This window comes from Balaenoptera musculus, chromosome 4 (assembly GCF_009873245.2).
Source record: "Balaenoptera musculus isolate JJ_BM4_2016_0621 chromosome 4, mBalMus1.pri.v3, whole genome shotgun sequence".
In the NCBI taxonomy this organism is placed as follows: domain Eukaryota; kingdom Metazoa; phylum Chordata; class Mammalia; order Artiodactyla; family Balaenopteridae; genus Balaenoptera; species Balaenoptera musculus.
The window spans coordinates 136,691,706-136,714,894 of record NC_045788.1 but is presented as its reverse complement, the minus strand read 5'-3'; the positions used below and the strand labels follow the sequence as shown (position 1 = coordinate 136,714,894).

At 39.1% G+C, this 23,189-nt stretch overlaps 1 protein-coding gene across 12 annotated transcripts in view; it reads right to left on the bottom strand.

The window, feature by feature from the left end:
- Positions 1–23,189, bottom strand: part of TTC3 (tetratricopeptide repeat domain 3) — a 142,835-nt gene that overhangs the window by 84,042 nt on the left and 35,604 nt on the right. For 11 of the 12 annotated variants that reach the window (XM_036851189.1, XM_036851195.1, XM_036851192.1 and 8 more), the window contains 6 exons: positions 15,651–15,813; positions 14,653–14,698; positions 13,706–13,826; positions 13,096–13,159; positions 10,552–10,612; positions 7,407–7,491 (listed from right to left, as the gene is read on the bottom strand). In XM_036851189.1, the coding sequence (XP_036707084.1) occupies positions 7,407–7,491; positions 10,552–10,612; positions 13,096–13,159; positions 13,706–13,826; positions 14,653–14,698; positions 15,651–15,813 (540 nt within the window). Of the gene's footprint in view, positions 1–7,406; positions 7,492–10,551; positions 10,613–13,095; positions 13,160–13,705; positions 13,827–14,652; positions 14,699–15,650; positions 15,814–22,579; positions 22,603–23,189 lie in introns of those variants that run through there. The other variant, XM_036851201.1, reaches the window with a different exon arrangement.

Genomic DNA, 23,189 nt, shown 5'->3' with positions numbered 1-23,189 from the left:
TAATTTGATAGGGATTGCACTGAATCTGCAGATTGCTTTAGGTAGTATAGTCATTTTCACAATATTGATTCTTCCAATCCAAGAACATGGCATATCTCTCCATCTGTTGGTATCATCTTTAATTTCTTTCATCAGTGTCTTACAGTTTTCTGCATACAGGTCTTTTGTCTCTCTAGGTAGGTTTATTCCTAGGTATTTTATTCTTTTTCTTGCAATGGTATATGGGAGTGTTTCCTTAATTTCTCTTTCAGATTTTTCATCATTAGTGTATAGGAATGCAAGAGATTTCTGTGCATTAATTTTGTATCCTGCAACCTTACCAAATTCATTGATTAGCTCTATCAGTTTTCTGGTGGCATCTTTAGGATTCTCTATGTATAGTATCATGCCATCTGCAAACAGTGACAGTTTTACTTCTTCCTTTCCAATTTGTATTCCTTTTATTTCTTTTTCTTCTCTGATTGCCATGGCTAGAACTTCCAAAACTATGTTGAATAATAGTGGCGAGAGAGGACATCCTTGCCTTGTTCCTGATCTTAGAGTTAATGCTTTCAGTTTTTCTCCATTGAGAATGGTGTTTGCTGTGGGTTTGTCATATATGGCCTTTATGATGTTGAGGTAGGTTCCCTCTATGCCCACTTTCTGTAGAGTTTTTATCATAAATGGGTGTTGAATTGTGTCAAAAGCTTTCTCTGCATCTATTGAGATGATCATATGGTTTTTCTTCTTCAGTTTGTTAATATGGTGTATCACATTGATTGATTTGCATATACTGAAGAATCCTTGCATCCCTGGGATAAATCCCACTTGATCATGGTGTATGATCCTTTTAATGTGTTGTTGGATTCTGTTTGCTAGTATTTTGTTGAGGATTTTTGCATCTATATTCATCATTGATATTGGTCTGTAATTTTCTTTTTTGGTAGTATCTTTGTCTGGTTTTCATATCAGGGTGATGGTGGCCTCATAGAATGAGTTTGGGAGTGTTCCTTCCTTTGCAATTTTTTGGAAGAGTTTGAGAAGGATGGGTGTTAACTCTTCTCTAAATGTTTGATAGAATTCACCTGTGAAGCCATCTGGTCCTGGACTTTTGTTTGTTGGAAGATTTTAATCACAGTTTCAATTTAATTACTTGTGATTGGTCTGTCCGTATTTTCTATTTCTTCCTGGTTCAGTGTTGGAAGGTGATACCTTTCTAAGAATTGGCCCATTTCTTCCAGGTTGTCCGTTTTATTGGCATGGATTTGCTTGTAGTAGTCTCTTAGGATGCTTTGTATTTCTGCGGTGTCTGTTGTAACTTCTCCTTTTTCATTTCTAATTTTAATGATTTGAGTCCTCTCCCTCTTTTTCTTGATGAGTCTGGCTAATGGTTTATCAATTTTGTTTATCTTCTCAAAGAACCAGCTTTTAGTATTATTGATCTTTGCTATTGTTTTCTTTGTTTCTATTTCATTTATTTCTGCTCTGATCTTTCTTTCCTTCTACTAACTTTGGGTTTTGTTTGTTCTTCTTTCTCTAGTTCTTTTAGGTGTAAGGTTAGATTGTTTATTTCAGATGTTTGTTGTTTCTCGAGGTAGGATTGTATTGCTATAAACTTCCCTCTTAGAACTGTTTTTGCTGCATCCCATAGGTTTTGGATCATCGTGTTTTCATTGTCATTTGTCTCTAGGTATTTTTTGATTTCCTCTTTGATTTCTTCAGTGACCTCTTGGTTGTTTAGTAATGTAGTCTTTAGCCTCCATGTGTTTGTGTTTTTTACGTTTTTTTCCCTGTAACTGATTTCTAATCTGAGTGTTGTGGTCAGAAAAGATGCTTGATATGATTTCAGTTTTCTTAAATTTAATGAGGCTTGATTTGTGACTCAAGATGTGATCTATCCTGGAGAATGTTCCGTGCGCACTTGAGAAGAAAGTGTAATCTGCTGTTTTTGGATGGAATGTGCTATAAATATCAATTAAGTCTCTCTGGTCTACTGTGTCATTTAAAGCTTGTGTTTCCTTATTAATTTTCTGTTTGGAGGATCTGTCCATTGGTGTAAGTGAGGTGTTAAAGTCCCCCACTGTTACTGTGTTACTGTCAATTTCCTCTTTTATAGCTGTTAGCAGTTGCCTCATGTATTGAGGTGCTCCTATGTTGGGTACATATATATTTATAATTGTTATATCTTCTTCTTGGATTGATCCCTTGATCATTATGTAGTGTCCTTCCTTATCTCTTGTAACATTCTTTATTTTAAAGTCTATTTTATCTGATATGACTATTGCTACTCCAGCTTTCTTTTGATTTCCATATGGATGGAATATCTTTTTCCATCCCCTCACTTTCAGTCTGTATGTGTCCCTAGGTCTGAAGTGGGTCTCCTGTAGACAGCATATATATGGGTCTTGTTTTTGTAATCATTCAGCAAGCCTGTGTCTTTTGGTTGGAGCATTTAATCCATTCACATTTAAGGTAATTCTCGATATGTATGTTCCTATTACCATTTTCTTAATTGTTTTGGGTTTGTTTTTGTAGGTCCTTTTCTTCTCTTGTGTTTCCTACTTAGAGAAGTTCCTTTAGCATTTGTTGTAGAGCTGGTTTGGTGGTGCTGAATTCTCTCAGCTTTTGCTTGTCTGTAAAGCTTTTGATTTCTCCATCGAATCTGAATGAGATCCTTGCCGGGTAGAGTAATCTTGGTTGTAGGTTCTTCCCTTTCATCACTTTAAATGTGTCATGCCACTCCCTTCTGGCTTGTAGAGTTTCTGCTGAGAAATCAGCTGTTAACCTTATGGGCGTTCCCTTGTATGTTATTTGGCATTTTCCCCTTGCTGCTTTCAGTAATTTTTCCTTGCCTTTAATTTTTGCCACTCTGATTACTATGTGTCTCGGTGTGTTTCTCCTTGGCTTTAACCTGCATGGGACCCTCTGCACTTCCTGGACGTGGGTGGCTATTTCCTTTCCCACGTTAGGGAAGTTTTCAACTATAATCTCTTCAAATATTTTCTCAGGTCCTTTCTCTCTCTCTTCTCCTTCTGGGACCCCTATAATGTGAATGTTGTTGCGTTTAATGTTGTCCCAGAGGTCTCTTAGGCTGTCTTCATTTCTTTTCATTCTTTTTTCTTTATTCTGTTCCACAGCAGTGAATTACACCATTCTGTCTTCCAGGTCACTTATCTGTTCTTCTGCCTCAGTTATTCTGCTATTGATTCCTTCTAGTGTAGTTTTCATTTCAGTTATTGTATTGTTTATCTCTGTTTGTTTGTTCTTTAATTCTTCTTCTAAGTCTTTGTTAATCATTTCTTGCATCTTCTCGATCTTTGCCTCCATTCTTTTTCCGAGGTCCTGGATCATCTTCACTATCATTTTTCTGAATTCTTTTTCTGGAAGGTTGCTTGTCTCCACTTCATTTAGTTGTTTTTCTGGGGTTTTATCTTGTTCCTTCATCTGGCACATAGCCCTCTGCCTTTTCATCTTGTCTGTCTTTCTGTGAATGTGGTTTTTGTTCCACAGGCGCAGGATTGTAGTTCTTGCTTCTGCTGTCTGCCCTCTCTTGGATGAGGCTATCTAAGTGGCTTGTGCAAGTTTCCTGATGGGAGGGACTGGTGGTGGGTAGAGCTGGGTGTTGCTCTGGTGGGCAGAGCTCAGTAAAACTTTAATCTGCTTGTCTGGTGATGGGTGGGGCTGGGTTCCCTCCCTGTTGGTTGTTTGGCCTGAGGTGACCCAACAATGGAGCCTACCCGGGCTCTTTGGTGGGGCTAATGGAGGACTCTGGCAGGGCTCACGCCAAGGAGTACTTCCCAGAACTTCTGCTGCCAGTGTCCTTGTCCCCACGGTGAGCCACAGCCACCCCCCACCTCTGCAGGAGACCCTCCAACACCAGCAGGTAGGTCTGGTTCAGTCTCCTATGGGGTCACTGCTCCTTCCCCTGGGTCCCGATGTGCACACTACTTTGTGTGTGCCCTCCAAGAGTGGATCTCTGTTTCCCCCAGTCCTGTCAAAGTCCTGTAATCAAATCCCGCTAGCCTTCAAAGTCTGATTCTCTAGGAATTCCTCCTCCCGTTGCCGGACCCCCAGGTTGGGAAGCCTGACGTGGGGCTCAGAACCTTCACTCCAGTGGGTGGACTTCTGTGGTATAAGTGTTCTCCAGTCTGTGAGTCACCCACCCAGCAGTTATGGGATTTGATTTTATTGTGATTGCACCCTTCCTACCGTCTCACTGTGGCTTCTCCTTTGTCTTTGGATGTGGGGTATCTTTTTTGGTGAGTTCCAGTGTCTTCCTGTCGATGACTGTTCATCAGTTAGTTGTGGTTCTGGTGTTCTCGCAAGAGGGAGTGAGAGCACGTCCTTCTACTCCACTATCTTGAACCAATCTCCTTCACTATTTTCTACTTTGTTATTTCCTTCTACTTTCTTTGGGTTTTTTTCCTTGCTCTTGGAATAAATGTATCACTAATCTAAAAGTCTTTATTCCTTTAATACATACATTTAGCTTGATAAATTTCCTTCAAAGTAATATCAAAGTTGTATCCCTTGCATTTTTTTATTGAGAGAGAAGTACAGAGATTCCATATACCCCTTTGCCCCTTACATGAATAGCTTCCCCCATCATCAAAATCACTCCTCAGAATGGTATATTGGGTTGGCAAAAAAGTTCCTTCAGTTTTTAAGTAAAAATAAAAGGCATTTTTCATTTTCACCACGAACTTTATTGAACAACATATTCACCGTTTTGTTCCACTACCTTCTGCCATTTTTCAGGCAACTTCATAATTCCATCTTCCCAAAACTTTTTATCTTTTTGAGCAAAGAACTATTCCAGGTGCCTTTTACAGTCTTGCAGGGAATTGAAATTTTTTCCATTAAGAGAATTTTGTAAAGACCAAAGTAAATGGAAATCCAAAAGTGCAATGTCTGGTGAATATGGCAGATGAATCAAAACTTCCCAGCCAAGCTCTAACAGTTTTTGCCTGGTCATCAAAGAAACATGCGGTCTTGCGTTATCTTGATGGAAGATTATGCATTTTCTGTTGACTAATTCTGGACACTTTTTATCGAGTGCTGCTTTCCGTTGGTCTAACTGGGAGCAGTACTTGTTGGAATTAATCGTTTGGTTTTCCAGAAGGAGCTCATAATAGAGGACTATGTTCCAATTCCACCATATGCACAACATCACCTTCTTTGGAGGAAGACCAGCCTTTGGTGTGGTTGGTGGTGGTTCATTTCGCTTGCCCCATGATCTCTTCTGTTCCACATTACTGTACAGCATCCACTTTTCATTGCCAATCACAATTTGTTTTAAAAACAGAATGTTTTCATTACGTTTTAGTAGAAAATCAAATGTGGAAATATGGTCAAGAAGGTGTTTTTTGCTTAACTTATGTGGAACCCAAACATCAAAGAGATGAAAATAACCAAGCCAGTGCAAATGATTTTCAACGCTTGATCTGGATATTTTCAGTATGTCGGCTATCTCCCATGTGGTATAACGTTGACTGTTCTCAATTAATGTCTCAATTTGATCGCTATCAACTTCAACTGGTCTACCCGACCATGGAGCATCGTCCAACGAGAAACCTCCAGCACAAAACTTCACAAACCACTTTTGACGTGTTCAATCAGTCACAGCACCTTCGCCATACACTGCACAAATCTTTTTTGCATTTCAGTTGCGCTTTTACGTTTCTTGAAATAATAAAGCGTAATATGCTGAAAATGTTGCTTTTTTCTTCCACCTTCAATATTAAAATGGTTACACAAAAATTCACCAATTTTGAAAAGTTTTTTTTAAATGCACACTGATATGACAGCTGTCACATACAATCAAAACTGTTTTGAATGAAGTTAAAGACAACTAAGTGCTACTAGAGCCATCTTACGTAAAAAACCAAATAAGGGACTTCCCTGGTGGTGCAGTGGTTAAGAAGCCGCCTGCCAATGCAGGGGACCTGGGTTCGAGTGCTGGTCCAGGAAGATCCCACATGCCGCGGAACTAAGCCCATGTGCCACAACTACGGAGCCTGCGCTCTAGAGACCGTGAGCCACAACTACTGAGCTCATGAGCCTCAACTACTGAAGCCTGCAAGCCTAGAGCCCGTGCTCCCCAGTAACAGAAGCCACTGCAATGAGAAGCCTGCGCACCACAACAAAGAGCAGCCCCCGCTGGCCGCAACTAGAGAAAGCCCATGCGCAGCAACGAAGACCCAACGCAGCCAAAAAAATTAATAAATTAAAAAAAAAAAAAACGAACCTTTTGGCCAACCCAATATACATACACGGGGTGGGTGTCTGCGTGGTTGGGGGGGGGGGGTGCTTTTTTTTTTTTTTATTTAACCAAGGATTAACCTACACTGACACATCATAATCGCCCAAAGTCCATAGTTTACCTATGAACCCTATGGTTCACTCTTCGTGTTGTACATTCCATAGGTTCGGACAAATGTATAATGACTGTATCTATCATTTATAGTATCATACAGAGGATTTTCACAGCCCTAAAAATCCTCTGTGCTGTGCCTATTCATCTCTTCCCCCTTGATGTACATTTTTCATTACTTACTAAATACTACAGAATTTTATATAGAAAGTTATATGATAAATCATTCAAAGAATAAAAAGTTTGCTCTTGGGACTTCCCTGGTGGCGCAGTGGTTAAGAATCTACCTGCCAATGCAGGGGACACGGGTTTGAGCCCTGGTCCGGGAAGATCCCACATGCTGCAGAGCAACTAAGCCCGTGCACCACAACTACTGAGCCTGCGCTCTAGAGACCGCGAGCCACAACTACTGAGCTCATGTGCCACAACTACTGAGCCTGCGCTCTAGAGTCCACGAGTCACAACTACTGAGCCCGCGTGCCACAACTACTGAAGCCTGTGCACCTAGAGCCCGTGCTCCGCAGCAAGAGAAGCCACCGCAATGAGAAGCCCGCACACCACAACGAAGAGTAGCCCCTGCTCATTGCAACTACAGAAAGCCCACGCACAGCAACAAAGACCCAACGCAGCCAAAAATAAATAAATAAATATATATTTTTTTTTAAAAAGTTTGCTCTTTAATGGTTCTATAGTAGGTGTAATAAAACCGCAGGTGCTTAAACCTTTTAAAATGATTTAAACCTTCTTAAAATATTTAACTTAAAAGTTAACACTTTGGGAAGACTTGCTTCTTCCTTTTAAATCTATGGGAAACAAACAATTTTGTATTCAGTATTCAGTAAACATTAGTTAAATCTCTGGTTCACACACTTACCAAGTTAAAACATAAATTAGTGACGATTTGGTTTCTTAGCAATCATCTATTAAATTATATGTTCATAACTAAAATTATTAAAAAATAAACTTTAGAGATGTACATGATTAGACTTAATTCATGTGAAAAATGTTATGTTCAAAGAGTTTGCTTTTGCATTAGAAAAGCCTTTGCCTTTACCTGGTGTGCAGCTCTGGAGGATTTAGAAAACTGTTTCTCCAAGATGTTTTTCAAATCTACTGGTAAACTCCCTTGTGAACCAGAACTAAAAGAGAAAAGCACTGTTTTGAATTATTTTAAAATAAAACAATCCTGCTTCTTATATAAAGAAAAAAATACTTACTGAAGGTCATTTTAAACACTTAGTAAATGGAGAGTCACAAGTTCCTAAATAGAAATATTACCAAGATGCCAATTCTCTCCAAATTAATTTCTAAATCCAATAAAAATCCCTATAAATTTACTGGGGAAAGGGGACCAGATGAACTGATTATTCAGATGTTATAAAAGAACAGCTTTAAAAAAAAAAAAGAAAGAAAGAAATTGGGAGATTTACACTGATTACCTAAAGTTATTAGAAATCTAAAGTCATCAATAACAACAAAGTCATGAAACAAGAAATGTGCCCCAAAACACTGCAAAGATGATCCATCTCATATGAAAATCTGTTAATAAGATATAACCTTTTCAGAAAGTCTGACCCCCAATGCTGGCGAGGGTAAGGAAGATTCAGGTACTCCAGGTGGTGCTTTCTGACACCACATGTGTGGGTTTCTGACACCACATACCTGTCATGTTTCCACACCGATTCTCCAATACCAACTGAGTGTCCAACAATTCAATTCTGACACCAACTCTGGAGTTAAGAACTCAGGCCCCACAGGTTAAAGGCTCAGTCCCACAAGACTGCCCTCACTTCAGCCACAATGGGGTACCCAGGCTACCCATACTTCTGCCCTGCCAACTACAAATTCAGGGGTTCCCGTGACTACCCTTTGGGTTCAACTACTCCCCAGGACAACTCACAGAACTCAGGAAAGCGCTCTACTTACCATTACCAGTTTATTGTCAAGGATGTAAGTCAGGAGCAGCTCAGTGGAAAAGATGCATGGGAAGGTGTAGGGGAAGCGGGTGCCTCAGAGCTTTCACACAGTCCCAGAGTGCACCAGTGCCCCAGCATCTCGATGTATTCACCAACCAGAAGCTCCCTGAGCCCCTATGTTTAGAGGTTCTTACTGACGTTTCATTACACAGGCATCAACGATTTAATTACTGGACATTGGTGACTAAACTCAATTTCTTGCTCCCTTCTTCTCCCCAAAGATCGGGGGTGGGGCTGAAAAGTTCCAACCAATCACACACTTTATCTTTCTGGTGACCAGTCTCAATCCTTAAGGTAGGGACCCAGCCTTGGATCACTTTATTAGTATAAACTCAAGTAGAGAGGAAGGGGCTCATTATAAATAACGAAAGACTCTCCCATCACTCAGGAAATTCCAAGGGTCCTAGGAGCCCTGTGCCAGGAACTGGGGACATAGACCGAATATATAAATATTTTTATTATACCACACCCTCTCATAGCTTAGTAGGAGTGTGAACACTGCTTATTTTTTGAGAGGAGAATTTGGCAGTATCTATCAAAGTTAAAATAACACATCCCCTTTGATAGCAGTTCCACTCTAGAAATTTCTCCTTCACACACATCTATATTAGGAAATATCCTGCAGTCATGAAAATGACGGATGTAGATCTCCATGGTCTGATATGGAAAGGGAGTCAAGGCATTTTGAAAGAGATAAAAGCAAGCTGTAGGCCAAAAGAGTTCCAACAACAATGAAAACTATAGTGTTAACAATAATGATAGTTAAAGTGTATTGAGTATTTACCATGTTCCAGGGCTCTAAGTATTTTATGTGGTTGTCCCATTTAATTGTTAAATAACCTCATGAAGTAGACATAATCAAGAAGAGCATTCAGTTTGAAAACAGAAACAAAATATCAGGAAAATAAATTTATCTTTAACACAACAGGTTAAAGTTATAAAACTGTGCATTCAAAGAATGAGCATGTATTGGGTTTTGGTTTCCTTTTATGATGAGGGAAGGGGGGCAAGGAGGAAGACTCAGGACTTTTCTAACAAATAACAGAACAACAAAAGGCACTATGGCCTTGCTTTGTATTTAACTTTTGAGGCACCATCAAAAAACGGTCACTTTTTAAAAATAGGGCTTTACTAATTTCTCTTAGTGCTTTGATATTCAAATCGTTCTCCTTTAAGCACCTATCAAGTAATCAGCCTTAAGAAATGAAGAGAAAACTGAAAACTAGTGGAACTGTGGCAAAAATGGCTTTGCAGTTTCTCCAGCACCACTTTCATTGATTTCATGAATTTCTGTATCTGTTATAAGATTTACAATTTCACTTTGCAATCAATTTATATCTTTGTAGCTAACGGGAGATTAACTCTCAAGATTGGTGGCAAGAGTTCCTACTGCTAATTTGGGGGGGATGTTTGGTAGAATGAATTTTCTAAGTGGTCGGTTCATTAGTAAATCCTTGCCTATGAATATACAGATAGCCACGCCTGTATATGCAAAGTTAAGTTCCCAGATGGCCAAGAAATTGCTAACAGCAAGTTTCTAAAGCAAGGCACTAGAGAAGGGAGTCAGAGAGAGGGGAAATAAAGCAAACAGGGAAGGAGACTAAGTTTTCACTTTATACTTATCTGAATCTTTTTTCCTCTTATGAGCCTGTATTTTGGAATTTTAAAAAATTAGGGCTTCCCTGGTGGCGCAGTGGTTGAGAATCTGCCTGTCAATGCAGGGGACACGGGTTCGAGCCCTGATCTGGGAAGATCCCACATGCCGCGGAGCAACTAGGCCCGTGAGCCACAACTACTGAGCCTGCGCGTCTGGAGCCTGTGCTCTGCAACAAGAGAGGCCTCGACAGTGAGAGGCCCACGCACCGTGATGAAGAGTGGCCCCCGCTCGCCGCAACTAGAGGAAGCCCTCACACAGAAACGAAGACCCAACACAGCCAAAAATAAATAAATAAATAAATAAAAAATTAATACTGATATATCTCGTATTATATGACTTTCAGAAATCAGTATTAACACAGGATTAATACTCCTTTAGCCAAAAATGACCCTCTCCTAATAAAGACATGCCGTGCTATTTGAAAGGGATTTTTATTACTTATCATAGTACACATATGTAAAGGTAGCTACTACTAGAAAGAGATTTATTTTTCCTTTTTTCTTGGGAGGTGGGCATTACAGAAACGAAACAAAACAAAAAAAAAACCCTTACATTAAAAAACATACCTGAACTTCTCCAATTCATTGTTTCGGGATTTTTGTTTTCCTTTATATTTTGGAGGCTGACCTGCGAATACAAAAGTATTTGTTCCTGAAATCTGTACATAAAAATCTACAAGCTTGAAAGTAAAACATTTTTTAAAAATGTAAATTGGAATAAGAAAGCAAAGGAGGCAACACTGTATGTGAGTCTAACTATAAACAGGTAAGCCAAAAAAAAGAAGCTACTGATGATGTTTCTCTATGTATGCTATAAAATTATTATAAAGATAAATTATAATGATGATTATCATTTAGTCCTATAGTAGATATAGAAGAGATACAGGCTGTAGTTCCTGTTCTCAGGTAGTTTACAATCAGATGGGAAGAAAAGACAGTCACTTCACCAATTAAATAACAATCCCCATTAAGAAGAAAAGAAGATGCATTGTTACTGAAATATTTATTCCATAGTAACTGCTCTTGTTAACTCCTAGAAGGGAAAAATCACTTAAGCTGAAGTGGCTGGGAAACGCCCTAGTGGGGATGCAGCATTTGTATTTAGTTTTAAGGAACAAGTAGGATTTGCAAAGAATGGGCCAAATGAAGTTTTATTTTAAGAAACACTAAGTAAACCTGTGTGACTGGGCGAGTTAAGTAAGGATAGGTTGAAAGGGGCTGCAAGCCAGGCAGGTTGGTATGAGTGTTTACAGGCCCAGGGCTTCTGACTCCCCAGCTCTGCGAGCTCAGCCTTCATCCCACTGAAAGGAGGAGAGAGCCACTGTACGCTTTGGGGCAGGGGAGTCACACGTGCAAAGTTGTGTAGAAGAGAGCACAGCAGTAGGGACCGGGTGTCTCTGATGGAAGCTTTGGGAGAGATGGCAGAGGCAAGTCAGAGCCTACGTATTAGGGAGGGGATGAGAGCCTGAGCTCTGATGGTCTCAGAAAACAAAAGAGGCTTCTAGAAAGAAAGAGGAGTTCTAGTTTGATTTCTACTGTGTGACCTAGGGCAAAACTATTTAACCTAACCCTGGGACCTCAATTTCTTTGACTGAATATAGATGCAGAAGTATGGATGGTATTTAAATTATTTAAATGTGCTATCTGATAATAATGGTCTAAGAAATACCAATAAATTAAAAGCTGTTTTCAAAAAAACGGTGTTATTCTCAAAGGTTTTTCACGTGCTATGAAGTCACATCAGGTAAGACAAACACCTGCGTTTCCCCCTCTCTGTAACTGTGCTGAAGTGCTAACCAGCAGTTAAGTGGAGCAGCACTGGAGCCTAAGAGAAGATAGAGCTGCAGGAAGTAAAAGACAGAAATGGCTGCCAGAAGTAAAAACACTGAAAAAATAAACAAATGAACCAAAAAACAAGTGGAAGGAAAAGAGAGCAACAGGATCACTAACTAGAAGGTCAGCAATCTCACCACAGTAACTCTGAAAGGAGCACATGAAAGCTTGAGATAAGTAACCTGTGGGTAACAACAACTCTGAGTTGTTGAATTCTCTCAAACTCTGTTTTAAAAGGCAGAGAAGAATAACCTACTTAGAACGATTTCTCTCAAAAGCTGGGAGTGGGCTTCCCTGGTGGCGCAGTGGTTGAGAATCTGCCTGCCAATGCAGGGGGCACGGGTTCGAGCCCTGGTCTGGGAGGATCCCACATGCCGCAGAGCGACTGGGCCCGTGAGCCACAGCTACTGAGCCTGCACGTCTGGAGCCTGTGCTCCGCAACAAGAGAGGCCACAATAGTGAGAGGCCCGCGCACCGCAATGAAGAGTAGCCCCCGCTTGCCACAACTGGAGAAAGCCCTCACACAGAAACAAAGACCCAACACAGCCAAGAATAAATAAATAAATAAATTAAAAAAAAAAAAAAAAAGCAGGGAGTATAAACGGAGACTGAGAAATAAACGAGGCATGAGTATCCACTTCTCTGGAACCCTTCATTTCTCAAAGATGCCAAGTAGACAAGGTCTGGCTGTGTGTCTGCGTATTTTCTAGATGCATAAATAAACATACGCACTAAGCACATACAATTTAAATAAACTAGTATTAGGCTAAAGCATCCATTCTCAACAGGGGTGACATCACCCCCAAGAAAGTCGTAACTGGTTATTGGAAGATGAAACAAATCCATTTTTATATATAAAACACACATGTACATACAGTACATAAACAGATAAACAGTATCCGTGATATTAAAGTTTCACGAGGGGAGGGTAATTAGGGGAAAAAAGTGTCTAAAAAGGCTCTGGGAGCAGGGGGTAGATAATGAAATAAAAGTTGAGAAACACTGGCCTAGTGGAAATTAGGTAGCAGACCAAGAAGAGTGCCATTTTTCTTCTCCATTCCTTTATTTGGTTTTCCAAAATTAAATTTATTAAACAATATGAAAAGACTGAGCGTTGATTTCAAATAAACATTCAATGTTTTCTCAACACAGAAGCATTGTAAAGTAAAAGGAGAACAATAGCAAATATAAGTGAGGCGTGTGAGAATTTTAGGGCATGGAAGTTGAGGCAACACTACGCTAATTCAGCAACAATTTACATATGGGAAAAAGACTCACTTGATGGTGGTAGAAATTCAGGATGACAGTCACAATCATCTACCTTCAAAGCTTCATCTGCCACCTACCATGAAAATAAAATTAGTGACACTTTCAAAAAAATAGAGCCATGAACAATTCAATAGCTAAATAATAAAACTGAGTAGCAAAGAATTTATCCCAGTGCCTAGAATACTCAGCTTTACCAAATGAATAAACAAACTGATAACTACTGAACAATTAATACTATCACATCTTTCCTTATTCTCTTCTCCCTAACTGAATACAGCTTCTTTGAGACTTTCATTATTAACAACAGAAGGACTTTACAGCAGGTTGGGAAAGTTCCCTTCAATGCGTACTACATATCTAACCCGAAAACACCAATTCCCTTTTTTCCCCTCAAACCCTGGAAAGAAATATAAACGTGAACTTGGTGATACCTGCTGAGCTCTGAGTGCACTACAGTTCAGGAAAACTCAGACACAGGTCATCTGGGACACTGATCACAGAGCCAGGCTATAGGCTTAGAGGTGCGTACTGGTTTCCATTATCACAAAAATATTATTGTAAAAATATAAGACTATCTATACTTGAAATAATTCTAATTTTAGTTTTTAACTGAGCTTACCTTTGGATTCTGATTACCACCGTTTGCCATTTCGTGGTTAGTTTTTCTGGAATTTTTTTCAGTCTCCACAAAGTTAAGTGAAGTACTAAATGCAGGTGCTGATAAACTAGGTATGTAGGCCCTGAGTGGTAATAAAAGAAATAATCATTTTTTTAAAACTATTTTTAAAAAATTATCCTTCAAACAAAGAGGTTTCAGCAAGTAAAGCCTTTTTACCTTGAAAGCAAGGTAATACTGTTTCAAAAAGAATCTCTACCTGTGAGATTGGGTTTCATACATAAATATTACTTTAAATTTGGTATTAAAAACTCCAAATAGATTAAGAACAGTTCAAGAAATGTATTCTGGTTTCTAATTTTAAAATAAGTTAAGTCTCCCTGTTATAAATTTAACAGCTTCAATATCTTAGGCATTTAAGCATGTGGGAAAAGCTTAATCTATTTTAAGTGCCAAGTGAAAAACGTAGAATCCTGGCTGCTATTTGTTTTCTTATGAGCACACTCAAGTCTATCTGCTGCCTATTTCTAACAGAAGTGTCTTAGCCTTTGGAAAGACATCAGGAGGCTGGAAGCAGATGTTTCCAGGACAGAGGTGAGGGGTAAAAGGCACAGACTGAGCCCTGCTCTCTGCTGCCAGGAACCTCGTGGCTAAACTGGTGCCATTCAAGCGCAGTAACATCCAATTAACATTTCACGCCTCTTCTCCCATAGGCTTAGGCTATGGATCTCCGATATATACATATGCAAAGAATTCAGCCAAACAGTAAGCAAAACAAATCAGGCAAATCACAGGTCACCTGATCTTACAAACACTTTAAAAACCTCTTCTCATCCTTCCATCTCCAACTTTGTTGTGGTTGCTATTATCTACTAAAGCATCAAACAGCAATTCTTAAACTCAGAGCAAAACCATTCCAAGTAACAGCTACTGATCTGATATTAACTCACCTGCTTTCATAGAAGGCTTTAATTGGATTCCTAGTTGGTGTTCGACCTACAAAAATGAATCACACACACACATAGTAATCAGTGGATTGGCAACACATATTTTAAAAGATTTTCACATTTCTTTTAAGCTGACAGTAAGAATATCAAATTTAGGGAACTGAAAAATAAACCTAAACAATTTTACACTTCCAGATGTTTTTAGTTTTAGAATGATGTCAACAAAATGTTACACAAACCTTATCTGACATCTCATTTTATGTGATCATTGACTAGATGCAGCAATATATAAATCTCCATCAGAGACAGTACCTGTCTTCAAGGAGCTCACAATCTTATAATCATGTTCTGTTGGATGACAACATCTGCTAGTGAAATAGGACTGCTCAGCTCAGCTTCATAAGACACTAACTACCCAAAGAGAAATAACAGGAAAGATCTATATGCTGAAAGCACAGAATGAAAGCATTCAGGTACTGCGAACGCAAAACGACTTAGGAGAGAAAACAAGGGTAAAATGAAAATCTGGAATTCCTAGCCTGCACACTAATTTATGATGTACCTATGTATATACATACATTCAGCATGCTACAGAATTAGCCACAAACTTGGTGCAAAAACATCAAACAACTCTACTGAAGGGCCTTTTCTTTAGGAAATAAGTATAATAATGGAGAAAAAAAAATCTTAAACTTTGTTTCAAAAGGCTTTACTTCATTCAAAATTTCAAGAAAGTGTATTTTTCTATGGAAGAATAAATAATAATTTGTTGCTGTTTCAAATAAAAAGTACAAATCATTTATTATTACCTATTAGAATACAATACTAACAAAATTCTACATGAATAGAAATGAAAAACTTAACTGAGTTAACCGAAATAACATAAAGGAAGTACAAATCATCTGAGAATTGATTTACGGTCCTCCATTAATCCAAGAAACCCACCTTCAAAAGTTTTAAAGGGAATTCGACTGTAACCAAAAGAATCTTAGGTGAAATACCTTGCAGGTCTTCTATTTGTTTTTGTAACTTTACATGCTGCTGAATTAGATCCTTGATTCCCTCAGGGTCATTTTTACAGAGTTTTTGAGCTTTTATGTTTGCTTGCAGGGCCCAGTCATATTCCCCCAGCATAGAAAGAGCAGCACAATAACGATAATGACCCTGTTCCAAAAAGATAAATTCAATTTTTTCTCAAAAATATGCTCAAGTTAAAGAAAATAGATAAGGAAAAAATATTTTGCTTGAAAACTGATTAGTTACTTAAAATGTTAGATTAGGATCTTATCAATAAAAAAAATAAACAAAAATGTTAATACCTCTCAGGACATAAAGTCACCTAAATGAGTTAAATGAAAAGCTACGAATAGTATTCATAATAATTTTTAACAACTGACTAGAGATCAGTGTTTCTGCTTAAGAGATTTTTGTACCCCCCCCAAAGAAAATAATTCAACCTTTACTGTACATAAGAAAGAAATACACTATTTTTATGCCAAATTAAGTATAAAAATGATGCATTATAAAAAACTTAATTTTTTTCAAAATACTTTTAGGCAGTAATAGTCTCTAAGTCGTTACACTCCCTACACTTCTGAAGTCAAAAGAGTTTTAGAGCTGGGAGGAACAATCAGCCTCTGCAGTAGTTTTCCAACCCTGCTGAAGAGCACGGGCACAGATAAGGGGTGCATCTATTAATTCCATCTTTCTTAATCAGCTTTTAATTATTTTACCTCTAAGTATAGAGTTCTTGGCTTTAAGAAAAGATCCAAAAACCACTGATTTACTCTTAATTCCAATGACCAGGTTGTTTGTTTTATTGCTACAGAACCATAGTCCTGGCTGGTCCCATTTACGCGTTTTGGGAAATCTATATCAAGCATGAACATTTTAATCTAGAAAGCTAATATTACCAAACCTGGGGCTAACTCAGCCAACCCCTCTTGTAGCTACTCCCAAACCAAACTCCCATTTTAGGCACAGTATCTCCATTTAAGAAGTGATTTACAAGTGAGAGAGGCTAGAAACTGGCCTAATGCCACATTTATTTAGAGACAAACCAAAGAACTTGTATCTTAGGACTCCAGGTCCAGAGCTCTTTCCTCTTTACTACACATTTTACAAAGAACATTCTGATTCTACGAGAAAATATGAAATCAGAAATAAGTGGTCCTTTTAAGAAAGATGCGACTTTCACTAAAAGAAGCCAGAAACAACCAAAGGACCTCTGTTTATGCAGGTTTAGAGCGTATATAATCCTACTCTGGTGCACCAACCCAACCTGTTCCAGGGCATTTCTTAGCCAGGCTCTTTAGGCTCAGATCAAAGATCCCAATTCAGATTGCATTTGGTTAAACTCTGCTTTTCCTCCAAAAGGCATAAGATAAAGAGTTCTCACAGATATGCTACAAGACCAAAATTCTATCCACTAAGCATATATCAAATTCAAAGTTTAAATAACTGCATTAAAAAAAAATCACAGCATAGGAAATTATGAGAGATTATAAACCTTACCTGCTAAATTTGTAGAAAACGCTTCATTTCTTTCTCTTTTCCACTCACCTTTCTCATCTTTTACTGGGTCCTTTTCCCTAAACTCTGTAAAACCCAGTGTAACTTCTATCAGTTGAGAAAGGAGTTTATTCAGATCTCTCTGCTGAAGTTGTCTGAATGAAGCTTAAATTAAAGGTATCTCAGAAAGTTTCTTGAACCCAATTACAAAGGAAGTTTTGCTCTTCTCTGACATTATCTCATTCTCTATCACATATACAGTTCATCTGACTAGCATCCCCTCCTCCTGTGGGCCATCATGTCCCTACTCCACACAGTAATGCCCCCACTAGTGCCCCCAGCTCAACAATGGCTGGCAGGGCAGAAGCACAGCTGTGACCCAGGAGACTGGCCAATCCAAATGCACCACTTCCCAGGTGACAGTAATTGATCCACAGGTGGGCACACGGCTCAACCAGGATCAGTCTGAGGCGTTCCACAGTCATACTACATAAATACTAACAGAGGCGCTCTCTCCACTAGAATAAACAGTTACTAGGATATCAGTTATTAGGATATCACTTTTTCAAAATGAAGCCAAGAGAGCCTATGCTCTAATTACCACTTGTGGTCAAGACGGAGTAACAGGGATTGGATATACCCTCTTGCTTAAAACAAACGAGAACAAAATACATGAAACCAAGGTTTGCAAGACACTGGATATCAGGCAACAAAAGAGAGTGATCCCTGAGAGATAAGAAACACAGAAAGCCCTATGATTGCTCCAGCTTACTTAAGGAGAGATTCTAAGCCATAGCACAGGGAGAAAGAACCCAGGGGGAGACCACAGTCTCAGTGAAGACAGAGCCAGGAATCCAGGAAAGCCAAGGCAGCTCAAGTTCACAGGGCAGAGGACCAGAGAGGAGACAGCTGGACAGAGAACTCCAGAGATCTTCAGAGGGTCTCCCTTGAGTCTTCAGCTGAGTATCAATCAGTACATGCATGCGGGGCAATTACCCAAGCCAGGGAAAGAACCACTTGAAAGACTAAAAGGGAACAGTAGTCAGCACTGACACAGGGCAAGGAATAATTCCTGTTCCCACTGACCAATGCGGAAAACATCGTAATTCATGGAGTATTAAGTAGAGTACTCAAAAGAGTTTTGCCTCAGTTGTGCAGAAAAAATTAGCCCTAGACCAAATACCACTATGATATCACCCAACAAAGCTTAAAACAACACTCCAAAGAATGTTTCCAAGTAACTTTAATGCATCCCAAAACAAAACTCAAAAGTATTTACAGAAATACAAAAATATTAGTACCAAACAAGGTAAAATTCACAATCTCTGGCATCCAATCAAAAACTACTAGGTATGCAAAGACAGGAAAATGTGATCTATAATGAAGAGAAAAAAAATCAATCAATTGAAAACAATCCAGAAATGACACAGATGATAGAATTAGTAGACAAGGACATTAAAACAGTTATAAATATATTTCATAGGGCTTCCCTGGTGGCGCAGTGGTTGAGGGTCTGCCTGCCAATGCAGGGGACACGGGTTCGAGCCCTGGTCTGGGAAGATCCCACATGCCGCGGAGCAACTGGGCCCGTGGGCCACAACTACTGAGCCTGCGCGTCTGGAACTTGTGCTCAGCAACAGGAGAGGCCGTGATAGTGAAAGGCCCGCGCACCGCGATGAGGAGTGGCCCCCGCTTGCCGCAACTGGAGAAAGCCCTCGCACAGAAACGAAGACCCAACACAGCCAAAAATAAATAAATAAATAAATAAATTTATAAAAATATATATATATATATATATATTTCATATGTTCAAGAAGCTAAGGGAAAAACTGAACATATTAAGAAAAGACATGAAATATGTAAGAAATACTCAAACTGAAATTCTAGAGGTGACTGCTACAGCATTTAGATGAAAAATAAATTAGATGGAAATAAAGGCAGATTAGACATAGCCGAAGAAAAAGACCAGTCAACGTGAGGACAGAGCAATAGAATCTAGGTGAAATGAAACAGACAGAGCAAAAAGAGAAAAAAGATTAAAAACGATGCTAACAGGGAAGCACCACTGAGAAACAGAAAGAAAAATGTGTACAGATCCGGATCCGATCATGCCTGAAGCTGACCCCCTAGACTTTTCAATTACATGAACCAATAAATTCCCTCTTCTACTTATGAGTTAAGTTTTGTCACTCCCAAACAAAAGGATTCTAATACACTCCTCAATATTAAAAAGTTCTTGAGGACATTTGTGAGGCTACTGGTTTGTATCCTGTATAACATCAAAAGATAATGCACTTGGAAATGTCAACAAATATCTGTTGACTATACTGTAAAAATTCTCACTCTTTGGGATACGACTCACCCTCTCTTAAGCCTAAAAGTACGTGTAAGACTTACATAATATTGTAAATCAGTATACCTCAATAAAAAAAATAATGAAAATTAAAAATAAATCATTTAAAAAATTAAAGTATGTCTACGACAGCTGACACTGTACCAGTCTTCTCTACCTGGAAAGAAGGAAGAAAAAATGGTCCACCCTCACACAGAAATCTACAGAGTACCTTCCTATACAGGCTTATATCCTAGAGGAATGACTCAATAGACTCAGATTCATAAAAGAACTCATAAAAGAATGGGGAATTCCCTGGTGGTCCAGTGGTTAAGACTCTGCACTCCCAATGCAGGGGGCCCAGGTTAGACCCTTGGTCAGGGAACTAGATCCCACATGCCACAACTAAAGATCCCATGTGCCACAACTAAGACCCGACACAGGCAAATTAATTAATTAATTTATTTATTTATTTTAAAATATCTGTTTAAAAATTAAAAAATAAAAAATAAATAAAAGTAAAGAATGCATCTTGCACAGTCTACTTTTGTTTTTGAAGTTTAAAATATCCTTCAATGAGCATTCCTTTCCGGTAAAGTAAAATGATAAATGACCTCAATATATAGTTACCAAATTTTCTGAATACTTATTAAGAGTTGTGTTTTTCATCTACACAAATACTTTTGCAACCATCAAAAAAATCCCAATTTAACAAAATGAGTGAACCCACACAAATACAGTCAACTGATCTCTGACAAAGGACAAAGGCCATACAGTGGAGCAAAGACAGTCTTTTCAACAAATGATACTGGAACTGGACATCTACATGCAAAAAAATGAATCCGGGGACTTCCTTGGTAGTCCAGTGGTAAGGAATCCGCCTTCCAATGCAGGGGACACGGGTTCGATCCCTGGTTGAGGAACCAAGAACCCACATGCCACGGGGCAACTAAGCCCGCATGCTGCAACTACTGAGCTTGTGCGCCTCAACTAGAGAGAGAAAACCCACACACCACAACTAGAGAGAAGCCCACACGCCGCAACGAAGAGCCCGCATGCCACAATGAAGACCCAACGCAGCCAAAAATAAAAATTAATTAATTAATTAATTTAAAAAATGAATCCAGACCTAAAGCCCTCGACAAGAATTAACTCAAAATAGATTACAGACCTAAAACTCTTAGAGGACAGCATAGAGGAAAACCTAGATGATCTTGGGTATGGTGATGACTTTTTAGATACACCAAAGGCATGATCCATGAAAGAAATCATTGATAAGCTGGACTTAATTAAAATTAAAACTTATGCTCTGTGAAAGAAATGTCAAGAAAATGAGAAGGCAAGCCCCAGTCCAGGAGAAAATATTTGCAAAAAATACACCTGATAAAAGGACTGTTATCCAAAATATACAAAGAACTCTTAAAACTCAACACTTAAGAAAACAACCAATTAAAAAATGAACCAAAGACCTTAACAGACACCTCATCAAAGAAGATACACAGAACTTCCCTGGTGGCGCAGTGGATAAGAATCCACCTGCCAATGCAGGGGACACGGGTTTGATCCCTGGTCCAGGAAGATCCCACATGCCGCGCATGCCACAACTACTGAGCCTGCGCACCAGTCTCCACAACAAGAGAATCCACCGCAAGGAGAAGCCCTTGCACCACAACCAAGTGGAGCCCCCACTCGCCACAACTAGAGAAAGCCCGCGCGCAGCAACAAAGACCCAATGCAGCCAAAAAAATTTTTTTTAATTTAAAAAGAAAAAAAAAAAGATACACAGTGGCAAATAAGCATATGAAAAGATGCTCCACATCATATGTCATCTGGGAAATGCAAATTAAAACAATAAGATACCACTACACATCTATTAGAACAGCCAAAATTCAGGATACTGACAATGCCAAATGTTGGCAGGATGTGGAGCAACAGGAACTCTCATTCATTGCTGGTGGAAGTGCAAATGGTGTAGCCACTTTGGAAGGTTTGGCGGTTTCCTGAAAAACTAAACATATTCTTATCATATGATCCAGCAACCGCACTCCTTGGTATTTACCCAAAGGAGTTGAAAATGTATGTCCACAAAAAAACCTGCACATAGCTGTTTATAGCAGCTTTAATCATAATTGCCAAACCTTGGAAACAATCAAGATGTCCTTCAGTAGGTGAATGTATAAATAAACTGTAGTATATCCAGACAATGTAATATTTTTCAGTGCTAAAAAGAAATAGCTATCAAGCCATGAAAAGACATGCAGGAACCTTAACTGCATATTACTAAGTGAAAGAAGCCAATCTGAGAAGGCTATACATTGTATGATTCCAACTATAGGACATTCTGGAAAAGGTAAAACTATGGAGACAGTAAAAAGATCAACGGTTGCCAGGAGTCTGGGGAGAAGGATGGATGAGAGGATGTCAGGGCAGTGAAAATACTCTGTATGAACCATAATGGTGGAATACATGTCATTATACATTTATCCAAACCCATAAAACACGGAACACTTAGGGAGTGAACCTTAAGGCAAACTATGTACTTTGGGTGATCATGATGCGTCCACGTAGGTTCATCAGTTTTCACAAATGTATAGCCCTGTTGGGGAATGCTGATAATGGGGGAGACTATGCAAGCATGGGGGCAGGGAATTTACAGGAAATCTCTGGACCTTCCTCTTAATTTTGCTGTGAACCTAAAACTGCTCTAAAGAAAATAAAGTCTTAAAAAAAAAAAAGAGTGAATATTTTATGTTTGATAAGTTAAGCCAGGAATAAACATTCTACATAAAGTCCTCAATGTAATTAAGAAAGTTTTGAGTTTAAGATATATGAAAGATAGCATATGTATTGTGTATATCTAATGGACATTTCGAAAGAATAAACTGGGAAGGAGGCAATATTCAAATGATTAAGGGTGAAAATTTTCCAGAAATGCTGAAAGACATGAATCCTCAGATTTCAGAAGCCAAGCTATCCCAATTATGATGAATTTAAAGAAAATTCCTCATAGACACATTGCAATGAAACTGCCAAACGTTAAAGACAGTGAGATCTTTAAAACACCCAGGAAAAGAAAAGATTACTTACAAAGGAAAAATAGCAGACTTGTCAACAGTGGCAAAAAAACGTCAAAAGAACGTAGACTCAAACATCTGCAAAGAATATTATACCCTGCTGAATTATTATTTAATAACTGGGATAAAATAAAACCATTTAAAAAAATACAAAAAAAGAAAGTTTTAGAGTCACGGAGCGCGCGGCGCGGGAGCTGCGGACCCTCGCGGCGTCTCCGGAGAAGGAGCGCCGCGCCTGGGGAGGAGGCGGCGGCGGCGGCGGCTGGACGAGCGCGAGCGGCGGCTGCCCAGCCCGGGGCCGCCCCGGAGCCGGGCCCGCCGGAGGACCGAGCCGTTGCCACGATGGAGCAGCTGTCAGATGAAGAAATTGACCATGGCGCTGAAGAAGACAGTGACAAGGAAGATCAGGACCTGGACAAAATGTTTGGAGCCTGGCTGGGGGAGCTAGACAAACTCACTCAGGTTGGAAATTGTGCTTGAAAAACTGGTTGAGGATTTTAAGTCATCACTATGTGCTAAAACTTTACTGCGTAGACATGAGGATATGAATATAGTTTATGTTTTAAAATACTGCTATAAAGGAAAAATGTCCAAAACATTAACAAGTAAATGAATAGTAACTC